Genomic DNA, 21,375 nt, shown 5'->3' with positions numbered 1-21,375 from the left:
TTACTCTTTTTTTTTTTTTTAACCAGCTCAGCTTTTTATTGAATGTGTTGCAAAAGAGGTTTAGTCAAAAAGACCAAAGCCCATGTCATCATCAGATTCTTCAGATTCTTTCTTTGCTTCTACTTTCTTCTCCTCAGCTGGGGCAGCAGTGGTGGATGGGGCAAGACCTCCTGCTGGTGCAGCACTAGCTGCCGGGGCAGGTCCACCAGCCCCCACGTTGCAGATGCGCCTTCTGATGTTGACATTGGCCAAAGCCTTTGCAAACAAGCCTGGGCAGAAAGGCTCAACATTTACACTGGCTGTTTTAATGAGGGCATTGATTTTATCCTCCGTGACCATGCAGAATGAGGGCAGAGTAGATGCAGGTGAGCTCTGAGATGGAGGCCATGGTGAGGGCGAGTGCTAGGTGGGGGCTGCCAGGCGTGGTGCTAGTCACCAGATGAAGTGAGGGCCTCATCCCAAAATGGCCTTAGCTTCCTAGGAAGAACCGAGCACCTTAGCAGCAGAGGAGGGAAAAGCAAGACCATACTCTTTAAGTTCCTTCAATCTTGGGATTTTATTCACTGTGGTGACTTGAAAACAACTGGGTTCTAGCAGCAATCAGGGTTGAAAAGCTTTTTTGTGGAATTGCACACTCTGTGCCTCAGAGGGAACAGTATGCTGTGAGTGTACCTCTCTCTAGTTTTGTCCTAGTTGCTATTGCTGCCCAAGGCCTCCAAGAAAAGACTGCAGGGATTTGTGGTTCTTATTTGTAGCCTGGATGCATTGGTATTTTGTTGGTTCAGATGTCAGTCTTTAGATGGGCAGTTGTGATACCTTTGCTGCTTCCTAAATCAAAAAAATTTTCTTGTTCACGGGGGTCATGGATTGTGTCCAGTTAGTAAGAGAAGTCTGTTCCCTAGGTCCTGCAGTGGAGCCATGTATCCTCATGTCTAGAATTCCAGATAGTGGCAGCATAGATTATACAGTCGTACAGGCAGGGGAAATCATCTGTTAAAGGAACACGGTTTGTAGGGAGGGGGAAAGACTGCCACAAGTTTGTGGAAATGTGCCTGTATTGAAGGGGCCTCCACAGTATTCCAGTTACTAGCTGTGAAGGATGAGCCAGTGCAGAAATTGTCATGGCACCCAGAACTATGTATCTTGTATAGGGAGGTTGTTGTGAGATGAAAAAATTATCAGTGGTTTTGTAGTGTCTATGTGATTTCACTTGAGATGTGTTGCTGTGCAGGAAAATGAGGATAGTGAGGATGTGCTGTCCCCACTGTAGCCCAGCCTGCATTCCTATTGAATTTTGGGGGGATTTCCTAGCAGTTCAGTAGTTAGGGCTTGGCACTTTCACTGCTGAGGGCTTGGGTTCAGTCTCTGATACAAGCTGCAACCAAAAAACAGTTAAATATTAAAAAAATTTTTTTGGAAGTTTCTGTTTTTTTTCTAACAAAAAAGATAGTGAAACAGCAAAAACTTATGTTGGAATTTTATTCATTTTTCAATGATGTGACCTCTGCTATAAAAATAATTGTTTTTTAATGTGGGAGTGTTTCATAAACACTTTGTGTACTGTACACGATGCAGTAGCCACATACAGCATATACTTCTAAAGTTTAATCATTAATATTCTTGATCACTTAAAAATTTTTTTATTATAGTATGTGCCAATCTATGCTGTACAGCACAGTGACTCAGTTATATGCATATATACATTCTTTTTTTTAAATATTCTTTTCCACTATGGTTTATCACAGAGTATTCAATATAGTTCCCTGACCTTGTTTCTTGATTAGTTCTTACATCCAGATACTCAACATTTTCAAGCCATGATTTGTAGCTCTGAATAAATAGTCTTTGAGCATTCTCATTTGGTTGGCCATCTTTATTTCCACAAGTCTAAGTAAGTGTAGTCAAAATTCTATGTTATAAATTGATTTGAAATAGTTTTTGACTATGTGATTGTACAAGTATTCAATTTATACAGCATTTAGTTTGTTGTATGTATTTCATTTTCCATTTTAGGTTATTGACATTTTAGCAACAAATGGATCTAAGAAGATACCTTAACTAACATCTTTCAAGGAGGCATTGTTAGTCTGAATTGCATTTGGAAGCCTCATCACACCATGTATGGAAAGTGGTCCATTGGTTAATCAGAATTTTCTTTTGCTTGTGAGTAAACAGTACTGTAGGATCCACTTAGGGGGACTTGGCTATAGATAATTTATGAATAAGTTAAAGCTTTCTCACTGGTGAAACCACCTAAATCCTGCCCCTTCTGTGCTATTTATATCCCACCTTTCTTTTCCTCTTCTCTAATAAGCTGGTTGAAGTAGCTCAGTGTCCTTTTTGTGTGTGTGTGCTGAACCATGTGGCTTGCCAGATCTTAGTTCCTTGACCAGGTATCAAACCTGTGTCCCCTGCAGTGGAAGCACAGTCACTGGACCACCAGGGAAATGCCACTCAGTGTTCCCTGAATTTGCAATTTCCACATGGAGGAAACCCTCCATGTACATTCAGCATGGTTGTGTTCAAATCTCTGGCATTGTCAAAGACTTCCTAAATCCCAGGTTTGAAAAGAAAGTTTATTAGAACATTCATTTCTCTTCTGTGCCACACAGTCCAGGCAACTTCTGACTGAGACAAGAAAAACAACATTGGTTGAAAAATCTCTTAGACCTTTCCTGAAAAGGATTTGAAGATTAATGAATCTTGTAGACTTTAAAGGTTAAAAATAATACAACCACCCCCCTTTAAAAAAATTTTTAAAAGGACACTAGAAAATGTAAGAAATAATACTAAGCTAGTAAAGGAAAGGTAAGCATTAGGCTTCTAATGCTTTGGATGGAGTCAGCACTTTACATTGCTGAACACAATCTTGCTCAAAGTTGTTTTCTCAAAGAAAAGTTTAAAGTATAATTTTTAATAATGTTTTCCACTTACAGGTTACCAGGTGAGAAGAAACAGGAGACTCTCAGCTTTTGCATAATTTGAAGGGTCTTTAAGCATTTGATCTGTGTATATAGATATTTATAAATTATATTTTTGAAAGTTTCTACAGTAGCCCTACCAGGATGACTTTTTGAACAAATAACACTTCATAATTTTAATTTTAAAACAGAAACTACATTTTCTACCATGGAAAAAATATTATCACATTAGTGTAGTTTATAGAAGACTAAAATTTAGTATCTAAAGATTTGAAATTTATGAATATACTCCACTGGGTTTATGGGCCAGCTAACTTGTTAATATTTCCACAAATAATTGTATCTGCTCGGTTCAGCATCTTAGTGCAAAGTGCCCTTCATTCTCTTTCCACCCTTTATCTCAGCTTCCTGAACATTCACACCCCTTCACATACTTGTCCTTCATATGTACTTTTCTCTCTGGAATATTCTTCCCAACACTCTACACTTAGTAAATCACCAAAAAGTAATCATTGCAAACATTAAAAGAACGTCTTCAGAGAATTTTCCCAGAGACTTTAGGTAAAATTCACTGGAGTGGTGGCGTGGCTGTTTCTCCTTGTCCTGAGCTATGTAAGGGGTGTAAGGACAATGCTTTCCTCCCAGAGAAACAAAATGGGCCATAGTTCATCAGACGTTTTACACCTAGTTTGTGCTTATGATGAATGGCATCTGTCATTATTTCTGTTTTCTTCCCAGAAAAAAATCCCATGGACAGAGGAGCCTGGCTTAGTGACTAAACAGCAACAACAATAGAACCTTACATCTTGGGCTTCCCTGGTGGCTCAGTGGTAAAGGATCCTAATGTGATGCAAGAGACTTGAGTTGGGAAGATCCCCTGGAGAAGGAAATGGCAACCCATTCCACTATTCTTGCCTGGGAAATCCCATGGACAGAGGAGCCTGGTGGGCTACATTCCATGAGGTATCAAAAGAGCCGGACACAACTTTCTGACTAAACAACAACTTAGACCTTGAGGGACATTGTGCAGACATCGTGCAGCACTTGCAGAACGTGAGCTCAGTAGTTGTGGCTCACAGGTTTAGTTTCGCTGAGGCACGTGGAATCTTCCCAGACCAGGGATCGAACCTGTGTCTCCTGCATTGGTAGGTGGATTCTTAACCACTGCTCCACCAGGGAAGTCCTAAGAACCGTTACATTTTAAAGACAGTCTGAAGAGTTTATACATTAAAATACATGCTGCCTGGGATTCAGTTCAGTTCAGTTGCTCAGTCGTGTCCGACTCTTTGCAACCCCATGAACCACAGCATGCCAGGCCTCCCTGTCCATCACCAACTCCCAGAGTTTACCCAAACTCATGTCCATTGAGTCGGTGATGCCATCCAACCATCTCATCCTCTGTCGTTCCCTTTACAGGTGAAATAATATACTAAGGTGCGTGGGGTAGATGAAACAAGACCGACCATGAAATAGCAAATAGTGCTGGAATATTGCAAAACACTGCAGCCAATGTCACATGTCAAATGGCATTTGTTTTGTTCTTCTCTTTTTTGATATTGACATCAGATTTAGAAAGGGATTGAATATATGTGAGGATATGAAGTAAGATATATTAAATAGATGAAAGTATAGCTCAATGAATTGGACAGAGTCAGTTCAGTTCAGTTCAGTCGCTCAGTTGTGTCCGACTCTTTGCAACCCCATGGACCGCAGCATGCCAGGCCTCCCTGTCCATCACCAACTCCTGGAGTTTACCCAAACTCATGTCCATTAAGTCAGTGATGCCATCCAGCCATCTCATCCTCTGTCGTCCCCTTCTCCTCCTGCCTTCAGTCTTTCCAGCATCATGGTCTTTTCAAATGAGTCAGCTGTTCACATCAGGTGGCCAAAGTATTGGAGCTTCACCATCAGTCCTTCCAATGAATATTCAGGACTGATCTCCTTTAGGATGGACTGGTTGGATCTCCTTGCAGTCCAAGGGATTCTCAAGAGTCTTCTCCAACACCACAGTTCAAAAGCATCCATTCTTCAGTGCTCAGCTTTCTTTATAGTCCAACTCTCACATCCATACATGACCACTGGAAAAACCATAGCCTTGACTAGCCGGACCTTTGTTAACAAAGGAATGTCTCTGCTTTTTAATATGTTGTCTAGGTTGGTCATAACTTTTCTTCCAAGGAGTAAGCGTCTTTTAATTTCATGGCTGCAGTCATCATCTGCAGTGATTTTGGAGCCCCCCAAAATAAAGTCTGCCTCTGTTTCCACTGTTTCCACATCTATTTGCCATGAAGTGATGGGACTGGAGGCCATGATCTTGGTTTTCTGAATGTTGAGCTTTAAGCCAACTTTTTCACTCTTCTCTTTCATCAAGAGGCTCTTTAGTTCTTCTTTGGTTTCTGTCATAACGGTGGTGTCATCTGCATATCTGATGTTATTGATATTTCTCCCAGCAACTATAAAGGCAGGATTTCTGTTGTTTTGGGAATCATTGTCAGAGACCTATCTTTGTATTCCTTCCTCAAGGTGGCGCAGCATCCTTTTCCGTATCTAAACTTTTGTGTATTTGTCTGTACCAAACACAGATGAACAGTGCACTATTGTTTATTAGCTTCAGTTTCCAGTGTCTCCATTCTGTGTCTAAGTGACTCTGCATAGGTCATTTGGGTTTTTTTGTTTGGATGTGCTGGGAGGCTTGTGTGATCTTAGTTCCCTCATCAGGGATTGAACCACGCCTCCTGCCTTGGAATGGAGGAATCTTAATCACTAGACCGCCTGGGAAGTTCCAGGATGCATTTGGATTGATGGATTTGAGAGCATCTGGAAAGGTACTTGTAGCCTCTAGGAACACGTTGAGCTTCGAAGAATTTGAAAAAATGTCTCCAAACACTTGGGTGATCAGTTACAGATAGTAATCCTCAAACATCTGAGTGCATTCTCTTTAAGAAGCAACGCCCCACCTCAGTCTCTGGACTTGGGTTGTTATTTTAGCAAACCTCACAGTGTAGCTTCGCCTTTTCTCCTGGACGTCAAGGACTCAAAACTGGACCTTGGCTCGTGGATCTGTGGGAAATACATTACCCAGGCGGCTGTGCGATGGGTGGCTGCGACGATCAGTCAAATAAGAGGATGGGAAGCCGCATTTCCCTGTGAGGCAATAATGTCTGGGCGGGACTTCCGGCCGCGACCCTATGAGCGTCATTTTGAATGTGCTTGAGCTTTTTCATAATTCAAGTGCTTCGGTTACTCCTGCTGGGAAGCGGGGATGAGACTGAGAAGGTACCCGCTGCAGAGAGGCAGGTGTGAGGCTCGCTGACGCCGCCCAGGGTGCGCCGCGCCAAGACCGGGAGAGGCCCCGTTGGCCGGGGTGCTCCTGCCGCTCCCGGCCCCGCTCGGCCCACAGAGTCCGATGGCGGCGGCACTAAGGGACCCGCCTCAGGTAAACGCTGATCCTCCTGGGCTGTCACCGCCCTCACCCCACCAAACACTAAAGCCCCGAGCGTCGGGGGGGTGGGGGGCGCCTGCTCACGTGCCCGCAGCCCAGTCCCCGGGATCCAGGCCCGTGAGGCCGACTTGGGTGGGGCTGTGTCTGACAGACTGTGTGAATGCGCGTGGGAGAGGGTGACGGGCGGAGGGACCTGCAGGCGCAGAGATTTGGAGATGGTACTAACCAGGGATTTAGGTATAGCAATTCTCCATCCTCCTAACAATTTCTGCCAGGAGCAAGTTGCAGCTGGGCCAGTCAAAGTTGCAGTGTTGCTGCGAGAAAGGTTGGCCATTTATGGAAATTTCCTGGCAGCCCAGTGGTTAGGATTCCGCCTCTCTTAGCCGAGGGCCCCGGTTCAGTCCCCGGTTGGGGAACTAAGATCTCACAAATCTCACCGTGCAGCCAGAAAAAAGAAAAGACCATTTATTTCATATGTGATAGAGGGTTTGAATCGCAAGCGGGAAGTGATCGCATGCAGACCAAAATAGGCTCCCTCTGACTGCAGAGAAGAAAACAAAGTAGGAGAGGGAGGAAGGAGACAGGAAGCACAGAGGTATTAATTGTAATAGCCTTGGTGTGTATTGATGGACCCGAGTGACTACCTTTCATGTGTGAAAAGTGGTTGAATTCTGGATCAATTTCTTGAGAAGGTGTTACCGAAATCACAAGTCCTTGTGCCCCACACGCAGTCAGGCCCATCAATACTAAAACAGAGTTTGGAACAGAGGTTTATTACAGATTTGTACAAGGAGATGGGTGGCTCATGCCCTAAGAGCCCCAAAGTTACTAAAAGCTTTCAGCAAGGCCTTTTAAAAGCAAAAGGTGGGGTATGGGCGTGGTTAGTTGTTGTCGATTTCTCCTCAGATCCTTTGTTCTTGGGATCAGTTCATGGTCAGGTAAGGATGTTCCTGTAAGTCTCTACCAGATGAAGGTTACTGTCTGTCCCGACAAGAAAGGGCAAAGTCCCAAAGCACAACTTTTCACCCTCCAATGTCCCAGTCCTAGCTAAGAGGAGGCAGATTGCAGTTGGCAGCTCCTACAAGGCCAGGTCCCCAGACTTGCCCAGCTGTCATCCCTGAGGGAGCCAGGCACCCAACCCAACTGGCCCTCAGTCTCCTCAGTTCAGTTCAGTTGATCAGTCATATCTGACTCTGCGACCCCATGGATTGCAGCACTCCAGGCTTCTCTGTTCATCACCAACTCCCAGAGCTTACTCAAATTCATGTCCATCGAGTTGATGATGCCATCCAGCCATCTCATCCTCTGTTGGCCCCTTCTCCTCCTGCCTTCACTCTTTCCAGCATCAGGGTCTTTTCCAATGAGTCAGTTCTTCGCATCAGGTGGCCAAAGTATTGGAGTTTCAGCTTCAGCATCAGTCCTTCCAACGAATATTCAGGACTGATTTCCTTTAGGATTGACTGGTTTGATCTTCTTGCTATCTAAGGGGCTCTGAAGAGTCTTCTCCAACACCACAGTTCAAAAGCATCAATTCTTCAGCGCTCACCTTTCTTTATAATCCATCTCAGGCTCCTCAGGCTGCCCAAAGTGGGAAACCACTTCTCACAGACTGCAAACCATGCAGATGGCCACTGCTGTTACATCGCAGAGACAGGGATGGGAGAGAGGTTCACTACTGCCTCAGGGCCTGGGCCACAGCTAATAGAGGGCCTCATGAGGGCACTGAAGCCCTGCAGGATGTAATCCCCAGCCTGTTTCCTGGACTCCCTAGGTGAGCCCCTGGCCCAAGCCTGGTTGCACTGGAGGGCCTCCAGGAGAAGGCCTGAATCTGCCTCTTAGCTCACTCTCCACCTGATGATCACCACACCACTGACCCTTGACTGAATCACTTCCCTGATGGTCACTCATTGACAGTTGGTTGCTTGTAGGGAGGGTCCTCTGAAGCACTGACCAATGGCTGAGCAAGACTTGTTGCCTAGTTACAGGGTACAGAGTAATGAGGCACAGCCATGGCTGCCTTGCTAAGGGCTGTGCTCATCCTGCTCTGATGCAAAGGGACAAATAAAATTGTGGGTGTTGTTGGTGACAAGAGAAAGGCAATTGTAAGGGGTGACCCTTGGGGTTTTGACCCTAGTAGACAAAGGGATGGAAGACCCATCAACTGGATGGGGACCTTACCAGCAGGTTAATTTTCCTTGAAAATATTATGAGTTTGTTTTGGCTCTCTGAAGAGTCTGGAATGTTTCAGAGAAGACTGAGTGTAGGCTACATGGGCAGTTGACTAGGCAGGTCTGGAAAACTGGGGAACGTGTTCAGGAATGGAAATTTTCAAAAGTGATGACCATTGTGTGGACACGGGTGGAGCTGTGGATCACATTTAGGAGGGGAATGCAGGTTATAGTGGCCATGATATTAGTAGGTCAGAAAGACGGGTGTGTGCTGAGGATAGTTCTTTCGCTCAGGGTCTGTGGGCCTTGCAAACCCAAGTGAAGTAGAGAAGAGGCAGTGGGACCCGTGTAAGAGAGGTCAGCCTGGCAGGCGGCCAAGGCTTCAGTGGGATGAGTGGAGTCTGAGAGATGGCTGAGGAGACCCAGGAGTAATTGAGACAAGAAGGCACTAAGGCTGGGGCTGCTTCTCGTTTAGTAGTATATGACTTCTCCAGAATGTTGCAATGAACTTTGACAGGGTCTGGGGTGTTTTAGTCTTGCTAGTGGATAAGGTCTAGGGCAGATGTCATTTGTGAGTCACTATGACTGGAGGGGAGATTTTTAGGGCTGGATTTTTTGGAAAGGTTAAGTGGAGAGAGGAGTGTTGTGGTTATTGAAAGGGCAAAGCTGGCAGTAAAGAAGTTGAAGAGAGTTATGGGAATATGAAAATCATGTGTGGTTTTAGGGTGGCGAATATTGAAGGAAGGACTGGCAGCAGGTGGCAAGATCTTCTAAGCAGCCTGTGTGGCTTAGTCTGGTGTCAGATCCATCAGAGGACTGGGGTTGTAGTGAATCTTTTAATTTCTCAAGCATTCTCTGTATGCCAAGCACCAGATGTGCATGCCTGTTCAGGAAGAATTCTGTGGTGTGGTGCAGGGAGATGGCAGTTCTGTGGAAGTGCAACTGTAGAGTCTGAAATTGTGAGAGAAGTGCCACCTACAGAATGATGTGCCCATTGAGAGGAAGTGTGAACTGATGACCTCAGGTTCCTGATGTTGAGTATTTACACGTGAAGCATGAGCTTATCTTTGGCTGTGTCTGGATTCCCATAATTTGGGAGACTCTAGGGGAATTGCTTGGCTGGAGGGACAGGACATTGCAGGCCACGCCCAGAGTTTAGATGGCATCTGTGTGCACAAAATTCTGGAGAAGGCTTGTAGTACCGCCCCCCGCCCAGTTACTGCTGAGGGCTGAACACAGTGAGTAAAGCAGGTGGTGAAGAGAGAGAAGGCATCAGTGGCACCAGTGGAGGATGGGAATGGCATAGGTGTTTGGAAAGATGTGTTGTGGATTCTTAAGAGAGAGAATGTTCAAGGTTTCATTTCTCCCCTTCACCACAGGATAGTGTGACCTTTCCAGATGTTGCTGTGAACTTCTCCTGGGAGGAATGGAGGCTCCTTGATGAGGCTCAGAGACGCCTGTATCTGGATGTGATGCTGGAGAACTATGCACTTATATCCTCACTGGGTAAGACCTTCAGCCTCCCTACTGACCTGGGCTGGCCTCTGTATCCTGCCTCATGCCCCAGAAGGTGCTCTGTCCTCACATGGTGTAGGCACTGCTTGCTTCCTCAGTGTTCTGGGTAGTTGTGGTAATTAGGGCTGGAGTGTTTGCACTGCCCTTTTTTCTCCCCTACAGCCCTAATACCTGCTATACTGAACTGTCACAGGGAAGGATTTGTGGTTCATAGTCTTGCAGTAAGGCCTTTGGGTGCAGCTTGCTCGCCCTTTCCCTGGATGGGTCAGTGTGTCCAGATCCATGCAGTCTCTGTGGCCCCTCCTTTAGCTGACAGTTCTGTTTCTGCCTGTTTATGGAATTGCAGCCATTGTCATGAAGACTGCTTACATGAGCATTGGCTACTATTGATCTCTCTCCTATATAGTTCTTTTTCTGGTGTTTAGACCTCTTGTTTCCATTTCATCCTGTCGTCCCCTTTATTGAGGTATAACTGATAAAATTTTATGTACTTAATATATATAATGTGATGAGTTGATATACATATATTATGAAGCAATTATCATCGTGAAATTTATTAACACACTTATCACCAGACATAACTTTTTTTCTTTTGTGTGTGTGAGAATACTTAGGATTTGTTAGCAAATTTCAAATATACAATACAATATTAATGACTATAGTCACTATTCTGCACATTTGGTTCTTAGAACTTACTCATACCTGTAAGTGTTTTTGACCATTTCCCCATTTTTCTAGCTCTCAGTATTTGGCATTCTACTTTATGCTTCTCTAAGTTTGACTTTTTTAAAGATTCTGTATTTAATGCACTATTTGTTCATCTCTCTGTGGCTTATTTCATTTAGCATAATGTCCTCTAGGCTCATGTTTGTTGCAAGTGGCAGTTTTTCCTTTTTCTTATCTGAATACTCCTGCACACATAATCATGGGAAAGTTGGTGCATGTTTGTGTGTCTACTGTATTTTCTTTATCACTTCATCCAGTAATGAACACTTTAAAATGTTTCTGTATCTTGGCTCTTTTGAATAATGCTGCAATGAATATGCACATGCATCTGTTTCATGAAGATACTGGTTTTGTTTCTTGAGATATATACCCAGGAGTGGGTGTTTGATCATATGGTAGTTCTCCTTTCAATATTTTGATGAATATTTGTGGTATTTTCCATGGCTACGTTAATTTACATTCTTTGCAACCATGTGCAATGGTTCCCTTTTCTGTGTATCCTTGCTAGCATGTTACCCCTCATTAAAAAAAAAATTATTTTTATCTGCACTGAGTTTTTGTTGCTGTGTGTGAGGTATCTCTAGTTGAGGTCAGTGGGGGCTACTCTAGTTGTGATGCATGGGCTTCTTCTTTTTTTTTTTATTTTAATTGGAGGCTAATTACTTTACAATATTGTAGTGGGTTTCTGCCATACATTGACATGAATCAGCCATAGGTATACATGTGTTCCCCATTCTGAACCCCCTCCCACCTCCTGCCTCATCCCATCCCTCAGGGTCATCCCAGTGCACCAGCCCTTAGCACCCTGTCTCATGCATCGAACCTGGACTGGAGATCTATTTCACATATGATAATATACATGTTTCAATGCTATTCTCTCAAATCATCCCACCCTCGCTTTCTCCCACAGAGTCCGAAAGTCTGTTCTTTACATCTCTGTCTCTTTTGCTGTCTCGCATATAGGGTCATCGTTACCATCTTCCTAAATTCCATATATGTGCGTTAATACACTGTATTGGTGTTTTTCTTTCTGACTTACTTCACTCTGTATAATAGGCTCCAGTTTCATCCACCTCATTAGGACTGATTCAAAGATGCGTAGGCTTCTTATTGCAGTGGCTTCTTCTGTTGTGGAGCACAGGCTCTAGGGCAAGTGGGCTTCACTAGTTGTGGTGCATGGACTCAGTTGCCCTGCAGCATGTGGAATCTTTCTGCACCAGGGATCAAACTTGTGTCCCGTGCATTGGCAGTTGGATTCTTAACCATTGGACCACCCTGGGGGGGGGCGGTGTCTTTTTTTATTTTTTTAAAGATTAATTTATTTTTGGCTGTGCTGAGTCTTCATTGCTACATTTGGGCTTTCTCTAGTTGCAGCAAGCAGGTCAACTTAGTTCCTTGACCAGGGATTGAACCTGGGTCATTGTAGTGAAAGTGCTGAGTGCTGAGTCCTAACCATCAGATCTCTAGGGAATTCCCCTAGCTTTGTTTTTTTGAGTTTTTTTGTTTATTTTATAATAATCCTTTGGCTCTTTGCTAAGTTTTGTGGTTTTATAGATAAATTGTCAGATTTTTTGTTCTATTCCTGTGAAAAATGTCCTTGGGGTTTCGATTGAGGTTGCATTCAATCTGTAGATTGCTTTAGGTAGTATGGATATTTTAATAATGTTAATTCATCCAGTCAGTGCCCATGGATGGAGGAGCCTGGTGAGCTGCAGTCCATGGGGTCACTGGGAGTCAGACATGACTGAGCGACTTCACTTTCACTTTTCACTTTCACACATTGGAGAAGGAAATGGCAACCCACTCCAGTGTTCTTGCCTGGAGAATCCCAGGGACGGGGGAGCTTGGTGGGCTGCCGTCTATGGGGTCACACAGAGTCGGACACGACTGAAGCCACTTAGCAGCAGCAGCAGCAGCAGTGAGCATGTAATATCTTTCCATTTGTGTCTTTTTCAATCTTTCAACAACATCTTAGAGTGTTTCACGTATAGGTCTTCATCTTTCTTGGTTAAATATTCCTAGGTATTTTATTCTTTTTGTTGGAATTGTAAATGGGATTGTTTTAATTTTTTTGCTAGCTCACTGTTCAAGTTTAGAAATTGAACTGTTTTTTTGTATGTTGATTTTGTACCCTGCAACTTTGTTGGTTATTTCTAATAGATTATTGGTGGTGTCCTTCGAGTTTTCTATGTGTAAAACCATGATATCTGCTAATAGTGAAAGTTTTACTTCTGCCTTTCTATTTTGGATGCCTTTGTTTTTCCTTTTTTTTTTTTCCCTTGCCTGACTGTTCTTTGCTAGGACTTTTGATATTACATCGAATAAGAATGGAGATAGTAGACATCCTTTTCTTGTTCCTGATTTTAGAGGGATAGCTTTTGACATTTCACCATTGAGTTTGATGTCAGCTGAAAGATTTGCCATCTATGACTTTTATTATGTTGAGGTATGTTCCTTCTTTACCCACTTAATTCAGAGTTTTTATCATAAATGGGTGTTTAATCTTGTCAAAGGCATTTTCTGTATCTATTGAGATGATCATATGGTTTTAATCCTTCATTTTGTTAATGTGGTATATCACATTGATTTGTAGATGTTGAACTATTCTTGCATCCTGGAGTAATCATGATGTATGATTCTTTTAATGTGGTGTTGTATTTGATTTGCTAATATTTTGTTCAGGATTTTTGCATCTGTGTTTATCAGAGATGCTGTCCTATAATTTTCTCTGTGTTGTCTTCATCTGGTTTTGGTGTCTGGTGATGTTGCCATTGTAAAATGAGCTAGGAAGCATTCTTTTCTGCGATATTTTGGAAGAGTTTGAAAAGGGTAGGTATTTAATCTTTTTTGAATGTTTGGTAGACGTCACCTGTGAAGCCAAGATTTTTATTTTCCTATATATGCCTACAGTAAGCAGTTATTGCTCTAAGTTTCTGTCTTTGAACTGCTAAGGTATTTTTGGTTTCTTCTGAGATCCATTATTTTTCCATGATTCTGTAGTTTAATTTCCACATATTTGTGAATTTTCCCAGTTTCCTCCTTGTTACTGATTTCTTGCTTCAATCCATTGTGGTCAGCAAAGATACTTTATATTATTTCAATCTCCTTAAATTTGTTAGACATAGTTTTATAACCTATAGCATATGATCTGCTCTGGGCAGTGGTCTGTATGCAGTTGAGGAGAATGTGTATTCTGCTGCAGTTGGACGTTATGTTTTGTATATGTCCATTTGATCTAAAGTATATGTTCAAGTCCAAAGTTTTCTTACTGAATTTCTGTCTGGATGATCTACCTATTGTTGAAGGGAGAATATTGAAGTCTCTAACTCTTTTTTTTTTTCCTAATTTTATTTATTTATTTGGCTGTGTCGGGTCTTAGTTGCAATACACAGGATCTTCTTTGTTTCATCATTTGGAATCTTTTGTTGAGGCACATGGACTCCCTCGGAGAAGGCAATGGCACCCCACTCCAGTACTCTTGCCTGGAAAATCCCATGGATGGAGGAGCCTGGTAGGCTGTAGTCCATGGGGTCGCTAAGAGTCAGACATGACTGAGCGACTTCACTTTCACTTTTCCTGTTCATGCACTGGAGAAGGAAATGGCAACCCACTCCAGTATTCTTGCCTGGAGAATCCCAGGGATGGCGGAGCCTGGTGGGCTGCCGTCTATGGGGTCGCACAGAGTCGGACACGACTGAAGCCACTTAGCAGTAGCAGCATGGACTCCCTAATTGTGGCACATGGCTTCAGTATTTACAGGACGCAGGCCCTCCGTTGTGGTGAGCTGGCTCTGGAACTCTCTGGCTCAAAAGTTGTAGCATGCCAACTTAGTTGCTCTGCAGCATGTGAGATCTTAATTACCTTACTAGGGATTGAACCCCTGTCCCCTGCATGGCAAGGTGAATTCTTAACCACCAGACCACCAGGAAAGTTCTGTGAAATCCCTTGTTTTTGGGTTGTTGTTTCTGCTTTCAAGTTGGTTAACATTTGATGCATACATTTTCACACTACAATGTTCAATGCATATATGCTAGCCATTGTTATAGTCCCTTGATTAACTCTTTTATCATTATATCATGAACTTCTTTGTCTTTTGTGGCAGTTTTTCACTTAATGTTTGCTTTGTCTGAAGCTATACAGTACTTACGCTGACATCCAGTTCTCCATTTGCATGGAGTATCTTTATGTTGCCTGCATTTTGAGCTCTGTGTGTCCTTAGTACTGATGTGAGTCTCTTTTTGACAACATAAGATTCGGTCTTGTTCTTTTATTAATTTCGTTGCTGTTTTTGTTGTAAGGTTTTGATGTGGACCATTTTTAAAGTCTTTATTGAATTTGTTACAGTATTGTTTGTGTTTTCTGTTTTGGTTTTTTGACAGAGGCATGTGGGATATTAGCTCCCCAACCAGGGATTGAACCCACCCTCCCTGTATTGGAAGATGAAGTTTTAACCACTGGATCTCCAGGGAAATTGTGGCCACTGTTTATTGTTTTCTGGCTGTTTTGTTGTTGATGCAGATGCAAATTTGTGGTGAGCTTGACCCTTCCCTGTAGTCAATATGTACTTGACCTGCATTTCTTTCTGTTCAGGTTGCTGCTGTGGAACAGAGAATGCAGAGGCACCTGAACAGATCACTTCTCTAGGAGTGTCACAGGCTAGGACTCCGAAGGCGGCTTTGTCTACCCAGAAGATGCACCCATGTGAGATTTGTGGTCCAGTCTTGAGAAACATTTTCCACTTGGCTGAGCACCATGAAACACGACACATCCAGAAACTGTTGAGGTGTGGAGCATGTGTGAAACAATTTTATTTTAGTGCAAACTTTCAGCAGCACCTGGAGGAGCACATGGGAGAGAAAACCCTCAAAAGCAGTGTGGACAAGGCCTCGTTTGTGAAGAGCTGCAGATTCCATGTGTCACAGAAGCCATTTACCTGCAGGGATTTTGAAAAGGACTTCCTGACCATCATGGTGCACCTGCAACAACAGGCTGTGAAGAAGCCAAACACAGTCACCCAGTGCGAATCAACCTCACACGGCAGGAAAAGTCATCACACCTGGGAAGAATGCAAGAAAGCCCTTAGTCCCCCACATACACTTGTTCAGGACCAGGGTGTCTGCACTGGAAGACCTTGTTTTGTGTGCAATGAATGTGGGAAAGCATTCAGGTACAAATCTTCATTTGTTGTGCACCAGAGAGTCCATGCTGGAGAATGGATTCATGTGTGTGGTGAATCTGGAAAATCCTTTAGGCAAAGCTCAACCCTGTGTCAACATCAAAGCATTCATACTGGGGCAATGCAGTACAAGTGCAGCAAATGTGGGAAATTCTTAGGCCACAAATCTGTCCTCATTTCTCCCCACACATGGCACAGTGGAGGAAACAGTTATGTGTGTGGTGAATGTTCGAAATCTTTTACCTCTAGCTCGGCCCTCGCTTACCATCAGAGATCTCACACAGGAGAAAGGCCTTATGAGTGTAGTGACTGTGAGAAATCTTTTGTCTCTAGGCCTGCCCTCAGGTATCATCAGAGATCTCACACAGGAGAACGGCCTTATGCGTGCAGTCAGTGTGGGAAGACTTTTACCACTAGCTCTAACCTCCATTATCATCAAAGAGTTCACACTGGAGAAAGGCCTTATGAATGTAGTGAATGTGGGAAATCTTTTAACAACAGGTGGGTTCTCATTCAACATCAGAGAGTTCACACAGGAGAAAGGCCTTATGAGTGTACTGAGTGTGGGAAATTGTTTAAATACGGATCCCAATTGAATCAACACCAGAAAGTTCACACTGGTGAAAAGCCTTTTAAGTGCACTGAATGTGGGAAGTCTTTTAACAATAGGTGGACACTCATTCAACACTGGAGAGTTCACACCGGAGAAAGACCTTTTGAGTGCAGTGAATGTGGGAAGTCCTTTAATCGAAGAAATAATCTCATCTTACACCAGAGAATTCACACAGGAGAAAGGCCTTATGTGTGCAATGAATGTGGGAAATCGTTTACCTTCAGCTCCAGCCTTCGTTATCATCAGAGAGCTCACACTGGAGAAAGACCCTATGAGTGCAGTGAATGTGGGAAATCTTTTATCTCTAGGTCTGACCTCCATTATCATCAAAGGGTTCATTCTGGAGAAAGACCTTATGAGTGTAGTGAATGTGGGAAATCCTTTATCCAAAGAAATAACCTCATAATACACCAGAGAATTCACACAGGAGAAAGGCCTTATGAGTGCAGTGAATGTGGTAAATCTTTTACTTGTAGTTCCACTCTGCATTATCATCAGAGAGTTCACACTGGAGAAAGGCCTTACGTGTGCAGTGAATGCGGGAAATCTTTTATTACCACAGCCAAACTGCGTTGTCATCAGAAAGGTCACATTGGACAAAGGCCTTAAGAGTGTACTGAATGTGGGAAATCTTTTATAGGAAAAATCTAACCCCTTTCAACATCAGAGTTCACATAAAGGCATAGATAGGCAGGAAATGTGGTTTCAGCATTCAGTTTAAGGGCACTGGAGGAAACTTTCTGAGGAGCCATCTGTCTGAATTGACTTTCATCCATCTGCACATGCAGAGTGGGAGAACCTCTGGTTATGTGTGAAGCACGTGTGACCATGTGGCACTCTCCAACCTATGCAGGGTTCTTCCAGACTTATGTCGCTGCCATCTCTGTGGTCAAGGCCATTTCTCAGCCACCACCTAGCAGATCCACACAGGGCGCTCAGGGAAACTTAACTCTGTCCTCCCATGTATTGGCCAAATCAGGAGTTACCTGAGCCCTAGGGGGTCTGTCCTTCCTCTTTGACAATGTTGGGCATAGACCTAACCCAATATTGATCCATAGAACATCATTTGAGTTTGCTGGTAGTGCTCCAACAAAGACGACAGTTTTAAGGGACATGTTGGTGTCATGTGATACTTGTGATGAGTGTATCCAGCTTGCAAGTCATGGACTCCAGAGCTCAGCTACACATTGCTTTGAACAGTAACAAAGGCCTTACCCTTGAAGTCTTCATTAATCTTGACAGTTCTGTTCCTGTGTAGGGTAGTTTAGAAACTAGTACAGATTTCTAATCTACAGGCAGGAAGGAGGGGAGAAATTTTTATAAGTCTTACATGCTGTACCTGAGGAGCGGCAGCATCATGGCAGAAAATAACTTGGTGATTTTGACCAATTTTGCATTACTGCCCAGAGCCTCCTAGGAAAGACTGCAGGACTTTTCTCTTCATTTGGAGCCTGTATGCTATATTTTTTATGAGTCTCAGATGACTCTTAAGGAAGGGGAGTGGTTCTGAGAAACACATCATTTTTTTCTCTTACTTGGAGTAAAGATCACAGGGATTTCCACCACTGTTGATGGAATGTCTTCCCCAAGTCTACAAAGATCCACATTCCTTGATGGCCACAATCCACTGGTTGGCATTGGTTGTAAGAGAACCATTATAGATACAGAACGGTTGTAAGGGGAACCATAATAAGTATGGAAGCTCTAGTGTATAGTGTAGGAGACTGCAGCCAATTAGATGAAATGTACCTCTTATAAAAATGTAGCTAGAGGGAATTCCCTGGTAGTCCAATGGTTAGGACTTACACGCTTTCACTGCCAAGGGCCCTGGTTCAATCCCTGGTTGGGGAACTAAAATCCCATAAACGTCAAAGTGTGGCCAAAATAAAACAAAGTGTAGCCAGCAATGTTTCTGTGACTCTGCATGATTACAGATCCTGCAAATCTCAGGACTTGTGGGCACGCCTATTGTGTAGCTGAGGATGTTGTCAGGGAAATTAGTCCGGCTTTGAGGATCGCTGTAGCCTCTCAGTGATGTTCACCTCAAGGCCCTTACCACGCAGGGAAGAAAAAAGGGAAGAGGGTTCATATTCCGAGGATGTGGCTCTTGGCCTGTGCAGCACTCCTCCTGATGGATAGAAATGGTCATTCCTCCCTGTATTTGCTGCTCCTGGACAAGACTGACCTTCCAGAGGGCATAAGAAGAGAGATGCTGGAGTCAATACGGGGTTTCTCAGCCTATTTTCCATAAAGAGTGGGACATGGGTTTTGTTTGCTTTTTTTCTTGAGCCAGTTTTTAAAGCTTTATGAAGATAAAATTTACATGTAATCAATAGCTTATAAGTAAAATATACATTTTTACAAATTTTGACATATGTACAGACCTCTGAAAACATCATCCTATTCTTGATAATGACCAGATCTGTCATGGTGTATTTACCTCATGTCTTTTTATGATCTCTTCTTGCTTTCCCACCTCTCCACGTAACCATTTATTTACTTTCCCTTATAATAGATAACCTTTGCATTTTCTTATATTTATATGATGGGAATAAGCTGTTCTTTTTTTCCCCTGGTTTTCTTTGTGTTGTAATTACTTTGAGATATGGGTATCTCTTTTTTTTCTGAGTAATATTCTTATCTTTGGATATGCCACTGTTGATTTACTTCTCCATCTCTTTATGGTTCTTTATGTTATTTCTAGGTTGTGACTATTGGAAGTAAACCTGTTACAAACATTTGTGTTAGTTTACATGGATGTGTGTTTCTTTGATCTTGTGTCAGTAACTTAAACTGGGATGTCTGAGTCACAGGATAGATCTAAAATGATTGTACTTTTTTTTGGCATATTAACTAGCAGTATGTTGGAGAGTTCCGCTTCTTCTACATCCCTGCTAATGCTTGATATGATTTATAGCAGCCATTTTTAAAACTGAATAGTGCTATCTCGAGGCTTCCCCAGTGGCCCAGTGGTAGAGAATCCACCTGCAATTCAGGAGACACGAGTTTGATCCCTGGGTTGGGAGGATCCCCTGGAGGAGGAAATGGCAACCCATGCCAGTATTCTTGCCTAGAGAAGCCCATGGACAATGGAGATTGGTGGGCTGCAGTCCAATGGTCACAAAGAGTTGGACATGAGTGAGTGACTGAGCATGCACACATACCGAGTGCTATCTCAGTGTGATTTTAATTGCATTTTTTAATGATTTGTGGTTTTGAGCACTTTGCCAGTCTTTGCCACCTGTATATCTGTTTCTGTGCTATTTCACTTCTTATTTGCTATTTTTTTTAATATGCATTATGACAGTTTCCCGATTCATTTACAAATAAGACACTGAAACAGCAAAGACGTGGAATTTTACTCTTTCTTAAATGAGTAACATTTGCCATATGGAATCATTGTTTTTAATACAGGTAGGGTATTTCCTCATTTTTCCTCAAACTTTCTGAGTTATGCACCATGTCATGACCACATCCTACACATATTTAAGATCAGTCTGCATTATAAACATGACTTCCATTACTTAAACCCAGGTAATCAATAATACAATAAATGTAGTCTTACTTTATAGTGTTTCCCCATCACCGCTAATTTGGAGTGTGGTCAGAGAAGGAGCTGAAAATTTCCTTGTGTGTATGTGTGTTTGTGTTTGGCTGTGCCATGTGGCCTGTGGGATCTTAGTTTCCTGACTAGGGATGGAACCCGTACCCCCTGCATGGAAGCATAGAGTCTTTTATTTTTTTGAACTTTCTATTTTGTAGTAGAGTATAGCTGATTAACAATGTTGTGATAGTTTCATGTGAACAGTGAAGGGACTCAGCCATACGGTATACATGTATCCATGCTCCCCCAAACTCCCCTCCCATCCAGGCTGCCATATGACATTGAACAGAGTTCCTTGTGCTATAGAGTAGGGACTAACTGTCCTGGAAGTGTGAAGCCACTGGACTGTAGGGAAGTCCCTGTGGAGCTGAAAAAGTCTACCCAAGTTCCCCCAGGCTTTTGGTGGAAAACTACACAGATGCAGGAGGAGATTTTACAAGGCCATGCAGGCAACAGCTAGGGGCACCGTGACCTGACTGGAGGCTCGGAGGCCTCAAAGACATAACTTACTGACCGGAGGGGAGGCATGTCCCTGAACACACTGCGGCATCCCTGGAAAGCATCAGTGGCCTCACCTTTTTAGCGTCAGGGTATCTGAGTGGTCATGGTATTCTGAGTTGCCCCGTCTGACTCACTGGTTACTTTGCAAGGGCTTCTTACACGAAACTCTCCAAAACTTTTTTATCTCTCCCTTTCTGTAACTGTTGACTATTTGCAACTGCTTTTACCTTCTGTAGATCTCACCACGTTTGGCTGCTTCTTCAGACACTTGTACTTCAGGGCCACTACTCACTCCTGGTTGGGGCAGTGTCTCATAAGAACTGGGGTGGGAGTGTACAGGGCAGGGGCCTGGGGCATGCACTCTTTGCTCTATACCTTAAGAGGGAAAAGTGTCAAGTCTGTGTGGACACCTGTGATCTAAGGTTGTATCTCAGACAAGAGGAGTACGGGTGCAGTGGTAATGGAGGAGCACAGCAGAGAGCGCCAGACCCAAAATGTCAGTCGGGGAGGCTGGGATGGTACAGGGACCACAGGAGACACCTACCATGTGTCTGCCCATTGTGGAGAGGCACAAAGGACCCTCTGCGCTGAATCCTTGCTTCTCCCTCTAAAATCACCAAAGGCTAGGTCCCGCCCAGAGTTCCTGGCAGATCTGCCCCTGGAGGCTTCTGAGGGAGGCAGCGCAGTTCATGGGAATCCACAGGCTCTC

The 21,375-nt window shown here is 43.4% G+C and overlaps 2 protein-coding genes across 3 annotated transcripts; one reads left to right on the top strand and one right to left on the bottom strand.

Annotated features, from left to right (window-relative positions):
- Positions 1–6: 6 nt before the first annotated feature.
- LOC145514410 (large ribosomal subunit protein P1-like) lies at positions 7–3,842 on the bottom strand. Its single transcript, XM_081512141.1, has 2 exons — positions 337–3,842; positions 7–269 (listed from the first exon to the last, which is right to left on the bottom strand). Exons 1-2 carry the CDS (start codon positions 455–457, stop codon positions 61–63), a joined length of 330 nt encoding a protein of 109 aa, XP_081368267.1. The 5' UTR covers positions 458–3,842; the 3' UTR covers positions 7–60.
- Positions 2,014–19,299, top strand: LOC145514408 (uncharacterized). Of its 2 annotated transcripts, XM_081512140.1 has the most exons (5): positions 2,014–2,163; positions 3,660–3,884; positions 9,911–10,037; positions 15,363–15,428; positions 16,215–19,299. In XM_081512140.1, exons 2-5 carry the CDS (start codon positions 3,849–3,851, stop codon positions 17,168–17,170), a joined length of 1,185 nt encoding a protein of 394 aa, XP_081368266.1. In that variant the 5' UTR covers positions 2,014–2,163; positions 3,660–3,848; the 3' UTR covers positions 17,171–19,299. The 2 variants fall into 2 exon arrangements, with proteins under 2 accessions (XP_081368266.1, XP_081368265.1); XM_081512139.1 differs by lacking the exon at positions 3,660–3,884 and having other exon boundaries at positions 15,363–19,299.
- Positions 19,300–21,375: the final 2,076 nt, after the last annotated feature.

This window comes from Giraffa tippelskirchi, chromosome 7 (genome assembly GCF_054371585.1).
Source record: "Giraffa tippelskirchi isolate mGirTip1 chromosome 7, T2T-mGirTip1v1.2.pri, whole genome shotgun sequence".
Lineage (NCBI taxonomy): Eukaryota > Metazoa > Chordata > Mammalia > Artiodactyla > Giraffidae > Giraffa > Giraffa tippelskirchi.
Note: the sequence above shows the minus strand (reverse complement) of the source record. Positions and strands in the feature narration are given on the sequence as shown.

Bases quoted from the DNA above. Each gene is read 5' to 3' on its own strand.
- LOC145514410 (XM_081512141.1), bottom strand. From the start codon at position 457: ATGAGGCCCTCACTTCATCTGGTGACTAGCACCACGCCTGGCAGCCCC. The intron at 270-336 runs GTCACGGAGGAT...CTTTCTGCCCAG, and splicing joins CTCTGCCCTCATTCTGCATG to GCTTGTTTGCAAAGGCTTTG.
- LOC145514408 (XM_081512139.1), top strand. From the start codon at position 2,122: ATGGAAAGTGGTCCATTGGTTAATCAGAATTTTCTTTTGCTT. The intron at 2,164-9,910 runs GTGAGTAAACAG...CCTTCACCACAG, and splicing joins ATCAGAATTTTCTTTTGCTT to GATAGTGTGACCTTTCCAGA. The intron at 10,038-15,362 runs GTAAGACCTTCA...CTTTCTGTTCAG, and splicing joins TGCACTTATATCCTCACTGG to GTTGCTGCTGTGGAACAGAG.